Source organism: Lampris incognitus, chromosome 1 (genome assembly GCF_029633865.1).
Source record: "Lampris incognitus isolate fLamInc1 chromosome 1, fLamInc1.hap2, whole genome shotgun sequence".
NCBI lineage: Eukaryota > Metazoa > Chordata > Actinopteri > Lampriformes > Lampridae > Lampris > Lampris incognitus.
In genome coordinates this window covers 108646843-108665444 of record NC_079211.1, presented here as the reverse complement: position 1 = coordinate 108665444, position 18602 = coordinate 108646843, and the positions used below count along the sequence as shown (strand labels likewise).

Sequence of the window (18602 nt, the reverse complement as noted above, 5' to 3'; positions counted from 1 at the left end):
TTGAGCTACTAGGGTAGTGTCATGCTCTCCGTGGCTCTGCAAACCTGTCGGAGTATTTTCCCAGTGTTGTTCCTTGTTAGTCTGATCGCCTTTTCCTTGTGTTTAGTATTGCAACTCTCCGGTTCATCTGCCTGTCTGTCTGTCAGCCTGCCTGCCTGCCTGCCTGCCTGCCTGCCTGCGTGGCTGCCTCGCCTGTGGTCCTCAAGCTCGGTGCAATCCAGCCACACTCGCTCCTTCGTCCACTGATCCGGCTCGGCCCGGCTCTGCTATCTGCCTCCGCCTGTATGCCATCATCTCTTGCAGCCTGCCTGGCCTGCCATCCTCAATAAACCCCTTCTCCCTACTCCACTTCATCCCTTGTCTGTATCTTGCAACTGGGTTCACTAATCTCACCCTTAACTCTCTCTGTAGAAAGAGAAAGAAAAATAAACTTACCGGTTGACCAACATGTCAGCTTGTACTCGCTGTGTCCTCAGGATAAATGGATGGCATAGCGGCAGGCCCAGATAGCAAAATTGTTGTGGCTCGGACCCGTCCCACACTCGACACTTCATCCAGCCCACATACCACATGGAATGATGGCACTTGGGCGGTCCGTTCCTGTCTGCCAGATCTGGGCCAGAACCAAGCCATAGCAATGCCGCATGTGCCACATATTTGCCAAAGGTGGCCCATGTTTTTTTTATATATATATTTGGACCATATTCACCATTTACCACACGGGCCACTTCAGGGTCACATCCAGATTACATGTTGCCGAGAGCACCGCATCTTTGCCAAAAAAGGCCCACATGTGATTTGGCATATTTGGGCCATATTTGGTGTAAAACATGTGGGCCACTTCAGGCTCACATCCATTTTGTCAGCGCCAGAAGAAGGCCATCAGTGCCGCATCATTGCCTGAAATGGCCCACATCCGGATGCTATCTGGGGGTGCTCTTGAAAACGGCTGCTGCAAACCCACGTTGTCTGGAAGTTTGGCTGGGATATTACGATTCTGCTAAATAAACTGCACCCATTTCTCTGGGATTTTCGGATCGTGTGGTAATAAACGAAGGTTCACCGCTTCTCCTTTTATACATTTGCAACCAAAAACAAAACCAATTATGCCATCGTTCTGAAAATACTGAAACTTCAAGTTATGCAAAATTACGATATGTAGCCACAACGCTGGCTCGCATCGCCGAAGCTGGTGTACATAAGCACCACCCCCTCCAACGGGACTGGTTCTTTAGGGTTGTGACATATGAAATCCTGCCTGTTTGAATCCGATTTTTCGAGTCTGTCCTTGGCACACTACAGTTTCAAAGCAGATATAATCAGCCATGGCATTGACTACTTCTTTTGCTCCTGATAGGTCTCCTAACATCACCCTAACACCACATGTACATCTTAACAAGGTTAAACCCTGGATTTTCATCGGAGGGGGTCTTTAAGACAAACGGTCTACAGGGAAACATATAGACCTCAAAATTAAACTGGCTATCACTGTACGTAACAATTTAAAAAGATGCAAAGTGTACATAACTGTTAAAATGGAATTGTTCCTAGTTAATTTGGGTACTGTATGTCTCCCGTGGTCTTCAGGTGGAGCATCCCCGAATCGCCAAGCTGATTGACGGACGAATTCTGATGGGGCGGGACCTTGGCATCACCACTATACAGGCATGCACCCTTATTGTATTTTAATGCTGAAATTTCAATTTTCTTCCCCTCCTCTTCTCCCATTCGGTTCCACTCTATTTCTAATTTGACTCAAGTTCAGACCTTTTTATGTGATGAAATAGCATGCATTGCCACTACTGTAGTAGTAGTGCCCCACTCTTCTAGTTTAAGTCAGTGTTTTAAACCTGAGGTTTGGAAGCCCTAGAGAATCACGTGATCATTTGTAGAATCTAAGTTAACAAGACTAGGCTAAAACCTAGTAGGCTGGACTGCGACTACATTTAGAAAGTGTCTTTTTTTTGTGCGACTACATTTAAAAAGCGGCTGCTTTGACACCGGTTCTGTGAACAGCGGCTATACTGGACAACAGTTTTCAAACCCTGGTTATTTATACAGTTAAATAGCACAAATTTACATGACTACAATCACTGCTACCATGATCACTGGGAAGTCTTGACATGACACCCCTTATAAATGCGGTTGAGTTACCACCAACTCTATGAAGGTGCTGCTAATTTTCACTACAGCTGCGTGTGGCTATTAATGCTGGTGTTGGTAAATTGGGCTTTTTTTTCTTTTTTTTTGCAATGAGGCATGTCTAGTATCCATGAGCAGCATTAAATTATGTTCTTTAGTGTGCAAACCGCTGCGCTGATTCAGGGCCAATAGTGAAACTCCCACTTCTATGTTTACCAGTGACATCGTTGGTCGCCACTAGCAAGAATGGCTGTCCGACCAATGGTGAAACTCCATCCCTCACTCAGGCACTCACTCACTCACTCATTCATGGACAACCGCACGTGTAGTGCTGGCCCCGCTGTTGCGGTCCAGCCAAAAGTGTTTTCATGGTATCCCCACCCCACCCTTGTAAATTTGTATATAAATTTGCAATTTGCTCATGAAACAGATTGTTGTTTTGTTGTTTTGTTTTCAGTCGTTATGCCACTGTATTGTTTGTAAGGTTTGGGGTGCCTGCGGGCAGTTGAGACTGAAGAGGTCACTTAGATGAATGATGAAACGTTTCTCTAGATACCTGGATTATTGAGCATGCATAAAGACACACTTATAAACAGCACAGTGGCATAACGATTGGCTGGTGCACTGTTTGAGTGTCTTCCTGGCTTTGACAAATGCCCAGTTAGGATAACCACACTTAACCAGGGCCTGTTTAATGTGGGATTTCTCCTCTTCCCCGGCCGCTGTCTCGGTGGGGGTGTTGCCAGCTCGGTTGTACAGCGTCCTGGTGTTTCCTAGTTTGTGCTCCAGTGGATGATGAGAATCAAACCATAAGTACTGATCAGTATGTGTTGGTTTACGGTAAACATCAACATTCAAATGTCCCCCATCACCAATTGCAATTTCACAGTCTAAGAAGACTAACCTGTCATTTTTCACATCCTCCTGGTGAACTTGATATGGTTGTCCGCAGAGTTAATGTGGTCCGTGAAATGTGGTACATTCTGAGATATGTTGAGATCCAATTTTAACCCAGGTGTGGGCCACAAATCTCAACCAATGGCTAGGTGGTGTCCCTGGATAGAACATCAGAGCCCTCTTTTCTACTTCCTCCATATACACGTTGGCCACTACAGATGAAACTGGGGATCCCATAGCACACCCATGCCTCTGCCTATAGTACTGCCCCATGTATGTGAAGTACGTGGACTGAAGCTTCAGGAGCAGGCACACTTGGTCAGTGTTAAGAGTGGTCCTATTGCTATGGGTGGGGTCGTTTTGTAATTTCATACAGACTACCTCCACTGCTTCATCAACAGGAACACACATGAAGAGAGAAGTAACATCATAAGAGACCATTGTTTCATCCCCTTCCATAATGATGCCCCTCACCTTATCCACACAGTCCATAGTGTTCAGTACTGCCTACCAATGGGTTAAGAATAGATGCCAGAAACTTAGAGATATTATAGGTCACTGAGGTAATCATAAAAACAATAGGCCATAATGGCACATCCTGTTTATGTATCTTAGCTAAACCGGACAGACTAGGTGTAGCGCCCCCTGGGTATAATCTATGGTACAACATTCTGTCAGCAGTGTTGTCCTGTTCAAACAGCATCAGACAATCTATCACCTCTTTCTTGTAACCACTGCCTGGATCTGGTTTCAGGGGCTCATAAGTATTCATGTTGCTAAGTAGCACCATAACTGTCTCATGATAGTCTGTCTGGTTTAATAAAACAGTGCATTCGCCTTTGTCCGCCAGAAAGATGATGATGTTATTGTCCTTACTGAGAGTCGTGAGTTAATTCCTCCCATCTCCGCTGATGCTGGACGGCAGCGTCTTCGCATTGCTGAGGCAGGCTGAAACGTTTGTCCACAGTTGCTCCGCTTCCGGGCCCATGATGCTGTTGTTGCGGATTGCTGATTCCGTGGCTGCGATCAAGGATGAGGATGTGCACATCCTTGATAGGGAGGAACGCTGGTTAGAACGGGGAGTCAAAGAGGCCATCTATGTGACGAGGGAACGACCATCCCTGAACTGAGGGGGGCTAAGTGTACATCTGTCGCCATTTTACAATGCTGTGATTACAACTATTCCCCAATCCTCTGTGAATAGTACACATGGCCATTGTGAGTCTAGTTCAGGGGTGGGCAATCTTATCCAGAAAGGGCGGGTGTGGGTGCCGGTTTTTGTTCCAACCAAGCAGTTACACACCTGATCCCACTAATCAATCCCCTGCTCTAGTTAATGTTCACACTACTGCCGCTGTGATGGCTGAGCGGAATAAACCGCCGTTCTTGCAACCCGCTCGTCATGTGGCTGGGAGGTTCGTATCCCAGACTCGCCGTAACTGGTCACGGCCAGAGCGTCCACAGGGTAAGGCATTCATTAGGCCACCCTTACCCGAGGGATAGTGAGTGTAGATCGGTGTAGTGTTCGGGGACTCGTCGTTCTCCAGCGACCCCTCTGGCCCATCCGGGCGCCTGCAGCCAAGCAACCGAAAGCATTCTCCCTACGCCTCCTTCGCAGCCTGAAGGTAATGCAATCCATGCGAGGCTTCAGCGTGTGAAATAGCGAGAGCAGCCTACACGAGTTTGAAGGAAGCTAATGTTACGACTATCTCCTTCCTGTGGAAACGTGTTATTCGACAAGAGTTCCAGCCATATGCCATTGGGTTAATCGGGTGGGATAAGGGGAAAAACTAAAAAAACAAAAAAACAAAATGTAAAAAAAACACACACAGTAATTTGCATATGAAGCCGGGCGTTAGTTTCGGTCGTTGTGCCACTGTATTGTTTATAAGGGTGGGGGTACCTGCAGTCAGCTGAGACTGAAGTCACTTAGATGAGTGATGAAACGTTTCTCTCAAATGTTGTGTCTGGATGAACTGATTCAACTGTCTGTGACTATGTGACGCGAAATGCTGTCAGCACATGCAGGCGCCCCGAGGTTTCAACGATTTTCAGATTTTGTCCTCTCTGTCTGTCTCTTTCATTCACTCTGTCTCTCTCTGTTACTCTCCTCATCATGGGAAACCAGTGCATTCCCAAACACTGGCGTCACATGTCAACACTTTTGCCGGAGCGTCCGGTGTTCTATAGACTCCAGAGTTAAACTTCCAGCCGAATATATGAATATTAATAACGTACACGTTAGGTAGTGGTTAAGTTTCGGGTTAAGGTAAGGTAGAGGTTAAGACGGCGTGTCTCACACAGACATGGAGAAGTACCATGAACGCCATATATCGATGCTTTGGCCAAAGTGTCATTGTACGATACAATGGGATGGGGATAGGCTTGGACAGCCAACATGCTCCACATCACTCCCTGTTTCTTCTCTATATCGCTCTGTTTTTCCTCGTATTTTTCAGTTAAGTCTTTTGAAATGGTTTGTTAGCATTGCAAATGACAGACTTTGGATGCTAGTTTTTGGCAGTGAAAGGCCGGCAGTAGTGCCAACGCAGGCGTAACAGCAGTTTCGTTGAGTGTAAGGTGGTTTTTCTCTCACCTGGGCTACACCTTTGCTTATTTCCGGGCTCACCATGACGTTGCTTGCGCCGAAATGGGGTGTGGGGGGCACAGTAGAGGGTGTGTCAGTCAAAGTCAGGTGTCGCAGTGCTAGTTTGGTGTCAAAAAAAACCAACATATTAGAGTGGCACAGTGGTTAGCGCAGTCGCCTCACAGCAAGAAGGTTCTGGGTTCGAGCCCCAGGGTAGTCCAACTTTGGGGGTCGTCCCAGGTCATCCTTTGTGTGGAGTTTGCATGTTCTCCCCGTGTCTGTGTGGGTTTCCTCCGGGGGCTCCGGTTTCCTCCCACAGTCCAAAGACATGTAGGTCAGGTGAATAGGTCATACTAAATTGTCCCTAGGTGTGTGTGTGTGTGTGTGTGTGTGTGTGTGTGTGTGTGTGTGTGTGTGTGTGTGTGTGTGTGTCGGCCCTGTGTGATGACCTGGCGGCTTGTCTAGGGTGTCTCCCTGCCTGCTGACCAATGACTGGTGGAGCCGGTGGAGAGGCTCCAGAATCCCCACGACCCTGAGAGCAGGATAAGCGGTTCGGATAATGGATGGATGGATGGATGGATGGATTATGCCCGCGTCTCCGCCTGGTCAGACCACAACTTAGCACAGATGCAGGTGTTGTGAGGTAGTTTCAGGGCTTTAGTCAAAGGTGTACTGAGCATAAACTTATCCAAAATCACACACGCCACTTTTGTGTACGTGATGTTGGCCTGTTTTGTGAAGATTAAAAAAAAAAGGACTAGTTGTTAAAATCCCTAGTGTTTGCACTGCAACAGATTCAGTGGAGATCAAACTGGAGATGTCTGCCAAGGTGACATTGCCACCACCAGGACACATCATCAGTTGTGTACCTCAGCATCACAGGGTGTTTCGGCCTTTTATCATAAGACACCCTCCGCTGAGGCAGGCCCACCACAGGTTGATCGGTCCTGGGTGTGTGACCTGTGGTTAGCTGTTCACCCTGGCAGCCCAGACGGCATCTCTCCTTTTGAGCCAGATCCAGTGGCTAGTCCTCTCAGCAGTGTTGGCTAGCTCTTTGATCACTCTCCTGTGGGCCTGCCCCCTGACTCCTAGTTCCCTCAGGAGTTTTGCTGTGGAGCTGGCAGCAAAGCCCCTACAACCCACCTCCACAGGGCGCACCTTCACCTTCCAGCCTCTGTCCTCTGCTCCGGCTGCTAGGTTGGCGTACCGCAGCTTCTTACGCTCGTACGCTTCATCGACTGCATCCTCCCAGGGGACTGTGAGCTCAATGATGTAAGCGAGCTGGTTAGCGTTGGACCAGAGGACGAGGTCTGGTCGCAAGGTGGTTGTTGCGATCTCTGTCGGGAAGATGAGCTTCTGGCCTAAGTCCACTCGCATTTCTCAATCCCTGGCTGAGTTTAGTGAGCTTAAGTTGGGAAGTGAAGGGTTGGCCTTCAGTTTATCCCCCTCTCGAATGAAAGCTGGGAAACGCCGGGGCCCTTCCTGGTTGTTGAAGGGTTGGGCATTGATGGAAACCCTCTTGCAATCGAGTTCAGCTGCCAAGCACTTGAGCACCTGATTGTGTCACCAGGTGTATCTGCCTTGGGTAAGGCTGGTCTTGCAGCCAACCAAGATATGCTTGAGGGTTGCTGGGGCTGTACACAGCGAGCAAGATGGATTCTCTCCAAACCAGAGATTTAGATTTATGGGAGAGGGCAGGACATCATATGTGGCCTTGATGATGAAACTCAGCCTGTTTGATTCCATGCTCCAGAGCTCACTCCATGTGAGTTTCCTCTTTTCAACACCCTCCCACCTCATCCAGCGACCCTGTTTGGCTTGTGCTACAGCTTTAGCACATCTGGCTGCTTCTTCCTGTCGGCGGACCTCCTCAACCACCATAGTTCGCCGTTCGGTAGTAGTCGCCTTTTGCCAGGTAGGTGTTTTTATTCCCAGGCCAAGGCCGCCTCTGCCTTGTTGAACATGGCCTACTACGTCTCGGTGGCGAAGGGCAGATTTCGCCTCCAGTACAGCTGCAGCCGGGGTCCATTTCTTCCCTGTTGCTAGGGTTGGAGCAACTCCTCTCACTATTGGGTCTCGGGATTCTGTGAGGGACATGTCCAGCCTCACTTTGGCACATTTGAATTCCTCAACCAGGCTGGAAATTGGCAGTGCAAGGGCTCCATTGCCGTGGAGTCCAACACTGCTGAGGCACCTTGGCAGTCCAAGCCACTTCCTCACCTGAGAGTTCACTAGCCTCTCCAAGCGATTGGCATGAGATAGTGAGACTTCGTACATAGTTATTGGCCACATGAGTCGGGGTAGCAGCCCAAACTGAAAGCACCAAAGCTTCAACTTCCCGGGCAGTGCAGTGTTGTTGATTTGCCTGAGGCCACTGATTGTATCCTGGCGAAGTTGCTCCAGTTGCTGGGTGTCTTTGAGGTCTGCATTGTACCACCGTCCGAGGCTCTTGATGGGCTTCTCCCGGACCTTGGGGATTGGTTGATCACTAATGCAGAACCGTTCATCTACTAGTTGGCCTTTGACAATGGAGATGCTGCGAGATTTGCTTGGTTTAAACTCCATTCGTGCCCACTTGATGTTCTCCTGGAGTTTCTGCAGCAGGCGCCTGGTGCATGGTTTTGTTGTTGCTATGGTGGTCAAGTCATCCATGTACGCCTGGATTGGTGGAAGACGCAGGCCATTCCTGGACCTTTCGCCTCCCACCACCCATCGAGATGCACGGATGACGAGCTCCATTGCCATGATGAATGCCAGGGGGGAAATAGTGCAGCCCGCCATAATGCCTATTTCCAGATGTTGCCAAGTGGTGGTGGTGTTCTGTGTTGTGACACAGAACTGGAGATCCTGAAAATAGGTGTTGACCAACTCTGTGATATTTTTGGGGACATGGAAAAAACAAACGCCGTCCACAGGATCTTGTGAGGAACTGATCCAAAAGCGTTGGCAAGGTCTAAGAAAACCACGTGCAGGTCTCTCCGTTCTTTCTTGGCAGCTTGTATCTGGTGCCAGATGATATTAGCCTGCTCCAGACATCCTGAGAAGCCATGGATCCCGGCTTTCTGCACTGATGTATCAACAAAGTTGTTTCTTTGCAGGAATGTGGAGAGCCTTTGGGCAATCACACTAAAAAATATCTTTCCCTCTACATTAAGAAGGCTGATCTGGCGAAACTGGCTGATGCAGGAAGAGTTCTTTTCCTTGGGGATCAGAATGCCTCCTGCTCTTCGCCATGCCCTGGGTATGACTCTTTTCTGCCATGCCACTTTCATCAGCTTCCAGAGGTCTTTCAGGACTCCAGGAGTGTTCTTATAGAGTCTATACTGGATACCATTGGGCCCAGGAGCTGACATCGATCTTGCCTGCTTTACCGTCCTCTCCACCTCGCTCCATGTGGGGGGTCTTGTGTCCATATGGTGGTCAGGTGGGTGAATTGGTGGCATGTCATCCGGGATGGTGACTGGCTCATGTCTCTGGACATCAGAGTAGGTCTTCTTTAGGTGCTCTTCCAGATCTCGTATGGGGACTCTAAGGCTCCCATTTTTCTTGCTGTCAAAAAGGCTCTTGACAAAGCTGTAAGGGTTGCTGTAGAAACGAGTCCTAGCCCTTTCTTTCCTCTTATGCTGTCGTCTGAGGTGTTCTGCTCTTCGCAGCTTTGTCAAATGCTGCTTTATTTCAGCCTGCAGTGCGTCAAGCCCAACCCTCTCTCCCTCTGTGGCCTTCCTCCACTGCTTCCTCAGTTGTCTTCTCTCCTTCACCAACCTGTCAATTTCCCGCTGTCTCCTGGATTTGGGCTGAGTTGAAGGGTCTTTCTGCCTACTGGGTATCTTCTCCTTCACTCCAAATCTCTCTACGCCATAGCTGTAAATGATGGCTCCCATGTTCTCCAGTTTTCTTTCAACTGTTCCCTTTTGACCTTCTAGTAAGAGGACAAGGTCAGAGTTGATGGTCTCCCACTCAATCTTCTGGCTGGACTTGGGCCACAGGATTTGAGGTTTTCTTCCTTCCATCTTCCTCTCTGCTGCTGGCTGTGGCTGGCCGGGCTCCAGACCGGAGTCCACTGGAGGGTCTATGCAACATTGAGCTTCGTCTGGGGTGCTGATACCCTGAGGACTGTGGGGGTTCTCCTGCCTCCGGGCTTCACTCGACTGATTTGGCCTACTTCTTAAGAAGTATTGGTCAATGCGAGGCCCCTTACCGAGCTCACTAAGGCACTTCTTTTTGCCTTGATGGATCTTAAGACCCTTCACTGATGTAACCTTTGACCAGCCACAGATGCAGCTGTGCAGCTTTTGTCCTGCCAGTGCTGATGATCCATCGGTTGCAGTGCTGGTCATCCGACTCGTTGTCAAATCCTTTCCTTGTTCCATTGCCGTGTGATCCACCTGTGAGTCATCTTGCGCCCCCGCTCTCGCAGACTCTGGGGGTATTCTTCTCCTTAAAGTTTTCGTAGCAATATTGGGTGGATCCAGGAACGCTAACTAGCGTTGGATCCTGCTAGTATGAGTCGTTAGCCCATACCGGCCCCGTTGGGGTCTATTCCCTCCTGTCAGCAGTCTTTCCAGGCCGTCATCTGGTCTTTCCCTGATTGACAGCTGCCCTTTCGCAGCGGTCACCGGTTTACTCCAGATATTCAAGATTCAAAAAAAAGGACTGGTTGTTAAAATCCCTAGTGTTTGCACTGCAACAGATTCAGTGGAGATCAAACTGGAGATGTCTGCCAAGGTGACATTGCCACCACCAGGACACTTTACTGATGTTGGCCTGTTTTGTGAAGAATTTAACTAATGACTACGGTGCTAAACCCTTTTAATCACAAAACAAAACAGCTGCTCGTGTATCACTGACTTCCAACATGAAACAGTCAACGTGCATCAGTACACATGGAACACAACCTGGTGATGGGGGTTTCATTATTTCAATTAACCTCATTCAACCTGAAAGAACCAACTGATTGCCGAGGTGAACTGATCCGTGATCACAACTATTTAAGATCTGCTGCTGTGTTCATCGAACGCACAGGAAGTTGCTGGTGAGAATGAAGACACGTTAAACGGTAGCCTTTCAAATATTCATGTCTGTGTCTCGTGTCACATCACATGACAACTGATGTTAATGTCTGTTGTATGCACACTTCCCAGATAGCAAAATTGCTGTGGCCTGGACCCGTCCCACACCGCCACTTTCATCCGGCCCACATACCGCGTGGAATGATGGCACTGGGGCGGTCCGCTCCTGTTTGCCACATCTGCGCCAGAACCAAGCCATAGCAATGCCGCATGTGCCACATATTTGCCAAAGGTGCCCCATATTTGTTTTGTGATATTTGGGCCATATTCACAATTTACCACATGGGCCACTTCAGGGTCACATCCAGATTACATGTTGCTGAGAGCACCGCATCTTTGCCAAAAAAGACCCACATGTGATTTGGCATATTTGGGCCATATTTGCTATTATACATGCGGGCCACTTCAGGCTCACATCCATTTTGTCAGGACCAGAAGAAGGCCATCGGTGCCGCATCATTGCCTGAAGTGGCCCACATCCGGATGCTATCTGGGTTGGCGACTCCGCACCTCCTGAACAAGGACATCAGTTTCCTCCTGGGAGGAGCTTTCCTGCCTTGGCCTTCCGCTGTCCATTACAAAATTGGCAGTTCGGCGTGACAGATAGCTGCTGCTTTTAAAGGGAATGAGAGGAGCTGATTTGATTGGCCGTAATCGAAGACAGCCCACCCCCCCACAGATAATTTATTCCTTCTAATCAAACCCTTTTACAACTGCGCCCCCTTTGAGCCCGATTACCACCGCCACGGCATGTCCTGAAATTTGCAAACATTTATCTGCAAAACCTTAAATCGACTCTCACAGTGAACTAGCGCCGTCGCCTTCCACTGCACTATGACCCGGAAACTAGACTCCTTAATCTCAACATAGTGTTGATTCCTGATACATACAAAATGCTTGGACACACACACACACACACACACACACACACACAGTCCTGTTCTGCTGCATTGCACTGGAAAACTTAATGTTTGAATTATACTCTCTACTTATGTAGTCTCACCATACCAGACAATCAGAGATCTCTGCCAACCAATTGTTTGGAGATTATCAGGGCGGGGGGGGGGGGTCACTGGGGAAACGATTACGGGTAATATTTCCAGTGTTCGGCGGATGCAGTATCAGAGACCGGCGGTAGATTTGGCTCAAGCAGCCAGGATGTGAACCCGGGTCGCCCGCACCACGGGCGACTGCGCTAACCAGTCAACTGAAGGGTCCGAGACGTTAGCCAATGGCTAGCAAGTCTACACATCCGTGATCATTACAATACAAATAGTTGCTACAACGGTGGCGAGAACAGCTGCTAACAAACCTACGCCTACCGCTTTGGAAATATAGGACACGCCTTACAGGAAAGGAAGCCTCCCCCCCATCCTCCTCCGTAGTGAAACAAACTGGAGATATAGCGAATCAATCTGTAACATGCAGTGAGCTTCTTAAAAACACATTGGAAATGGATGTCACGAGCAACGTTAGATTATTAGACTGTACAAATAAAATTGATTTGATTTGATTCTTTGATTGTGTTTGATTTTAGCCAACAAATATGTTTGGCCACACACGTGACACACATCATCAAACTTTGACGGAGTTTTCTTCGGTGACTGCAGCTAACCCCCCCTAGCCCAGATAGCAAAACTACTGTGGCCCGGACCCGTCCCACACCCGACACTTCATCCGGCCCACATACCGTCTGGAATGATGGCACTTGGGTGGTCCGCTCCTGTTTGCCAGATCTGGGCCAGAACCAAGCCATAGCAATGCCGCATGTGCCACATATTTGCCAAAGGTGGCCCATATTTGTTTTGTGATATTTGGGCCATATTCACCATTTACCACACAGGCCACTTCAGGGTCACATCCAGATTACATGTTGCCGAGAGCACCACACCTTTGCCAAAAAAGGCCCACATGTGATTTGGCATATTTGGGCCATATTTGAGGTTATACATGTGGGCCACTTCAGGCTCACATCCAGTTTGTCAGGGCCAGAAGAAGGCTGTCAGTGCCGCATCGTTGCCTGAAGTGGCCCACATCCGGATGCTATGTGGGAACCCATCCCATAATGCATGTGTTGCTGGTACAACAGTGTTTACAAACACACAACTTCTGCATGTCACAGCCCCAGTATAGCTTGGATGGGTTCTACAATGCAGCTTTTTAAAACGCCGCAATTGTTTCCACTCAGTTTTAGCAATGAATCCTGGGAGATTGTCCCCAGTCTTTAGTTGAGGCTAATGCTTAGAGACTGACCAGTGAGTCCACTAGTTATCTAGTCTATATGACTTTGTGTATGTGTGTGAGTGCTTGCATGCGAACATGCGCGGGGGCTAGTTAGAGGTGTGGGGGGGGCAGTATGTGGGGCTGGATATGGATTTGCATCTCACAACTCATTTACTAGCTGCACGGTGCCGCAGTGGTTAGCATGATCACCTCACAGCGAGAAGCTCCTGGGTTCGAGCCCCGGCATAGTCCAACCTTGGGGGTCGTCCCGGGTCGTCCTCTGTGTGGAGTTCATGTCCTCCCTGTGTCTGCGTGGGTTTCCTCCGGGGGCTCCGGTTTCCTCCCACAGTCCAAAGACATGTAGGGCAGGTGACTCGGCCATACTAAATTGCCGCTAGGTGTGTGTGTGTGTGTGTGTGTGTGGGCCCTGTGTGATGGCCTGGCGGCCTGTCCAGAGTGTCTCCCCGCCCGCCGCTCAGTGACTGCTGGTATAGGCTCCAGCCTCCCCTCAACCCTGAGAGTAGGATGAGCTGTTCGGATAATGGATGGATGGATGGATCTCGTTTACTAAGGAATGCTACACACGCAGGTGCACACACACACACACACACACACACACACACACACACACACACACACACACACACACACAGAAACAAAAAAAACATACATCTACACATACTCAGGCACACACAGCAATGTGCTCAGGCACAACCTCCCAACAAACACACACACACACACACACACATTTAAGCAGGCACATGCAGACAGGCAGCTTGCAGACAGCTGTGTTCTGTTTGGGAGCCGGTGGAGAGGATTCACTCAGCGTTACCATTGAGATGCCAGAGCTGACAGCCTCCTTTTGATAGGTTGACATTTCAATTTTACACCCCCCTCTCCCTCCACCCCCGTTTCCTTTCTCCTCCCCTTCTATCTTTCTCCCCCCCCCACCACCACCCCTCTCTCTCTTTTTTCCTCCTCGTCTTCCTCTCTGCCTATCTTGGAGAGCAATCCCGGAGCCATCAATCAGTGCATTTTGTTACCGTGCCAACGGCAAGATTGAGTGTGACACTCGAACATGCTCGCCAAGAGATTTTCTTTGTACGCCAATCAGATCTGACTGTCCTTCTGTCACCAGGCGGAGTAGTACTACAACTCGGGGCTCCTAATCTGTATCGCTATCTGTCTAATACTCTCTCTCTCTCACTCACTCTCTCTCTCTCTCTCTTGCTCGCTCTCTCTCTCTCTCTTGCTCGCTCTCTCTCGCTTGCTGTCTCTCTCTTTTGCTTGCTCACTCTCTCTCTTTCTCTCTCGCTCGCTCGCTCTGCCTATTTCTCAATTTCTCTTTGTTAGTCCTCCTATCAGTCATGCCAAGATATCATTCTGTCTCTCTCGCCCCCTGTCTCTCTCTCTCTCGCTCTGTCTCTCTTTCTCTCTCTCTCGCTCTGTCTCTCTTTCCCTCTTTCTCTCTCTCCCGCTCACTCTCTCTCGTCTCCAGCTTGTTTCATCCTCACTCTCTCCCACTCTTTTGCTCGGCTCTCCATTTTGGCCCTGCGTATAGTTTTCTTAAATGTTGATGCATGGAGACACAGCTGCAAGGTAGAAAGGAACACGTGTGTGTGTGTGTGTGTGTGTGTGTGTGTGTGTGTGTGTGTGTGTGTGTGTGTTGACCTACATGTATTTGGGTGTGGGGGTGGAGGGGGGGGGGGCGTGTGTATTTGTGTTTGTGTGCTCCTCTACTTAGCTTGTGTTACTGATGTGAGCTGACAGCAGCAGTGTTTTCTAACCAGCTTTGTCTTCACAGGGACAAAACGGATACTGTCAGCTTTTCCAGCCTTGCATGTGCGTGTGTGTGTGTGTGTGTGTGTGTGTGTGTGTGTGTGTGTGTGTGTGTGTGTGTGTGTGTGTGTGTGTGTCTGCAACCCTTTTTCAGTAGTGTCTATCAGCACGTTATAGGAAATTGTCATAGATGGTAGTGTGCATTTGTGATGTAAATAAAACTAATGGTGGAAGCAAACAATATGTAGTGTGTGTGTGTGTGTGTGAGAGAAATAGAGTCCTCTAACAGATATTGTTGGTCTTCATAGCCCAGAGCGCTACAGGGATAAGCAGCTCCTTCTGTTGGGCTTCCCTGTCAGTGAAGGCAGCAGTCACATGGTGCAGAAATGCCACCTCACTGCTGCCCCCACTGATTTCTACAGTGTGTGAACATTACAGCACACAGTGAATACCACACCACAAGTTGTATATCTGTTCAGATAATGGCTGTTATGAATTTATGTATTTAACTGGTATATATATATATATATATATATATATATATATATATATATATATATATATATATACACTACCGTTCAAAAGTTTGGGGTCACCCAAACAATTTTGTGTTTTCCATGAAAAGTCACACTTATTCACCACCATATGTTGTGAAATGAATAGAAAATAGAGTCAAGACATTGACAAGGTTAGAAATAATGATTTGTATTTGAAATAAGATTTTTTTTACATCAAACTTTGCTTTCGTCAAAGAATCCTCCATTTGCAGCAATTACAGCATTGCAGACCTTTGGCATTCTAGCTGTTAATTTGTTGAGGTAATCTGGAGAAATTGCACCCCACGCTTCCAGAAGCAGCTCCCACAAGTTGGATTGGTTGGATGGGCACTTCTTGCGTACCATACGGTCAAGCTGCTCCCACAACAGCTCAATGGGGTTCAGATCTGGTGACTGCGCTGGCCACTCCATTACCGATAGAATACCAGCTGCCTGCTTCTGCTCTAAATAGTTCTTGCACAATTTGGAGGTGTGTTTAGGGTCATTGTCCTGTTGTAGGATGAAATTGGCTCCAATCAAGCGCTGTCCACTGGGTATGGCATGGCGTTGCAAAATGGAGTGATAGCCTTCCTTATTCAGAATCCCTTTTACCCTGTACAAATCTCCCACCTTACCAGCACCAAAACAACCCCAGACCATCACATTACCTCCACCATGCTTAACAGATGGCGTCAGGCATTCTTCCAGCATCTTTTCATTTGTTCTGCGTCTCACAAACGTTCTTCTTTGTGATCCAAACACCTCAAACTTGGATTCATCCGTCCACAACACTTTTTTCCAGTCTTCCTCTGTCCAATGTCTGTGTTCTTTTGCCCATCTTAATCTTTTTCTTTTATTGGTCAGTCTCAGATATGGCTTTTTCTTTGCCACTCTGCCCTGAAGCCCAGAATCCCGCAGCCGCCTCTTCACTGTAGATGTTGACACTGGTGTTTTGCGGGTACTATTTAATGAAGATGCCAGTTGGGGACCTGTGAGGCGTCTGTTTCTCAAACTAGAGACTCTAATGTACTTATCTTCTTGCTCAGTTGTGCAACGCGGCCTCCCACTTCTTTTTCTACTCTGGTTAGAGCCTGTTTGTGCTGTCCTCTGAAGGGAGTAGTACACACCGGTGTAGGAAATCTTCAATTTCTTAGCAATTTCTCGCATGGAATAGCCTTCATTTCTAAGAACAAGAATAGACTGTCGAGTTTCAGATGAAAGTTCTCTTTTTCTGGCCATTTTGAGCGTTTAATTGACCCCACAAATGTGATGCTCCAGAAACTCAATCTGCTCAAAGGAAGGTCAGTTTTGTAGCTTCTGTAACGAGCTAAACTGTTTTCAGATGTGTGAACATGATTGCACAAGGGTTTTCTAATCATCAATTAGCCTTCTGAGCCAATGAGCAAACACATTGTACCATTAGAACACTGGAGTGATAGTTGCTTGAAATGGGCCTCTATACACCTATGTAGATATTGCACCAAAAACCAGACATTTGCAGCTAGAATAGTCATTTACCACATTAGCAATGTATAGAGTGTATTTCTTTAAAGTTAAGACTAGTTTAAAGTTATCTTCATTGAAAAGTACAGTGCTTTTCCTTCAAAAATATGGACATTTCAATGTGACCCCAAACTTTTGAACGGTAGTGTATATATATATATATGTAATGCCAGCAGCTATAGAAGATGGATTAATTAATTAATTAATTAATCGATTGATTGATTGGCTGATTGATTGATTGATTGATCGATCGATCGATTGATTGATTGGTTGATTGATTGATTGATTGATTGATTATACCTGAGAAGGAGCTAGACAACAGCACTGGAGCACATCTCTCTATTGTATTTTTCCTGATATACCACACTACAGATTCAGTCCTTGCTAGTAGTTATCAAAAGGGGTATCTGTGAAGTGGGTGTCTATGTAAAAGCCCAATAGGCATTCATGTGGCTCCCTGTGTTAATACTGGAGATCATCAACTCCTGGATGTTGCACATTAGAGTGTTAACTTGAGTAAGGCCCAGTACCCCCCCGGCCCTACCCCTAGTTTTGGAGTGACCTCTACTGGTTGGTGGCCCTTCAGAATGGGGCTACAAGGGGAGGGATATGAAATCTTTACCTATAGGAAATGGGACACCACCATTTATTTCTTCACCAGCATCCTTACAGCTGCTGCTCGGGATTCTGTTAGTTGCCTGGTTTGCTCAGGACATGGTCATAACATTATAATAATAGACATTTTATATCAAAGCCCAGTTTAACAGCCTTGCTTGCTACCATTATCAACTATTATTATCTGACCAAATTTGCAGGACAGAACAAGACAGATAAATCTGTTGACAATAGCCAGGAAGCATATTTACACATCTTGCATGTCAGTGTAGTCCTGCACATGGAGAAGTTTCTGCCCTGCACAGATATCAGTTGAGAGGGGACGTGCAGAAAAGTTGCTGCTGGATCAATTTTCATCGTTTACGCGTAGTTCCAGTTGCATAAACCGTTGCTTAAACAATAAACAAAGATATTCCAACAGATTTTTAAAAAATGTACATGATTATTTGCAAAGATATTCACAATTATGGGGGCAAGTCCATGAATACTGGGATGGCATCCAGCGCTTTACCTGTGCCCCCGTCCATAGGGTTAATGGTTGTGTCAGGAAGGGCATCCGACGTAAAATTCTGCCAAATCATTATGCGGATTGACAAGACCATACCGGATCGGTCGAGGCCCGGATTAACGAGGACCCGCCATTGGTGCTGTGCTCTCACAGGGTAGCGATGGAAACTATAAAACCCACTGTGGTGACCCCTGGGAACAGGTAAAAAGCCGAAAGAAGAAGAAGAAGATACACATTTATGGGCTTCTTTCCACGTTAGCCACGTTCCATGTTAAATGGCTTCAATTCGCAGTACATTCTGGGAATTTTCTTCTACAACTCCGTTTGGTGTCTGTATCCGAAAACACTCCATTTGGAGGGCTAGATGGTAAGAGAGCCACTTACGTGTAAATGTTATGAGTAACTGAACATATACAGAACTGAACTTCCTCTCGAGATGAAACCAGCATGCAGCATAAAGTAAAGTAAAGTAAAGCATAAAGTAAAGTGTAAAGTAAAGCGTAAAGTTGAACTTTTGTAACGGCTTCTTTTCTGATGCTCGTGTCATTAATGAAAATGCTGGTTCATCATGGAATGTAAATTTTGAAGAATGACAGTTTTTGAATAAAAAGCATGTCTTTGTGTGAGCCACATCTCAAAGGTGAGCTTGTGAATATGAAAACCATGCTAATCAGTTTTGTTTCATAATATTTGGGTTTAAGGGATAAAGTACAGGTTGAGAGCGACTGTTGGCCAGTGGAGAA

At 47.4% G+C, this 18602-nt stretch overlaps 1 protein-coding gene across 1 annotated transcript in view; it reads left to right on the top strand.

The window, feature by feature from the left end:
* si:dkey-215k6.1 (transmembrane protein 132D) overlaps window positions 1–18602 on the top strand; it is a 450750-nt gene that overhangs the window by 421276 nt on the left and 10872 nt on the right. Inside the window, exon 10 of the mRNA XM_056278865.1 lies at window positions 1588–1665. Within this exon, the coding sequence (XP_056134840.1) occupies window positions 1588–1665 (78 nt within the window). The remainder of the gene's footprint in view (window positions 1–1587; window positions 1666–18602) is intronic.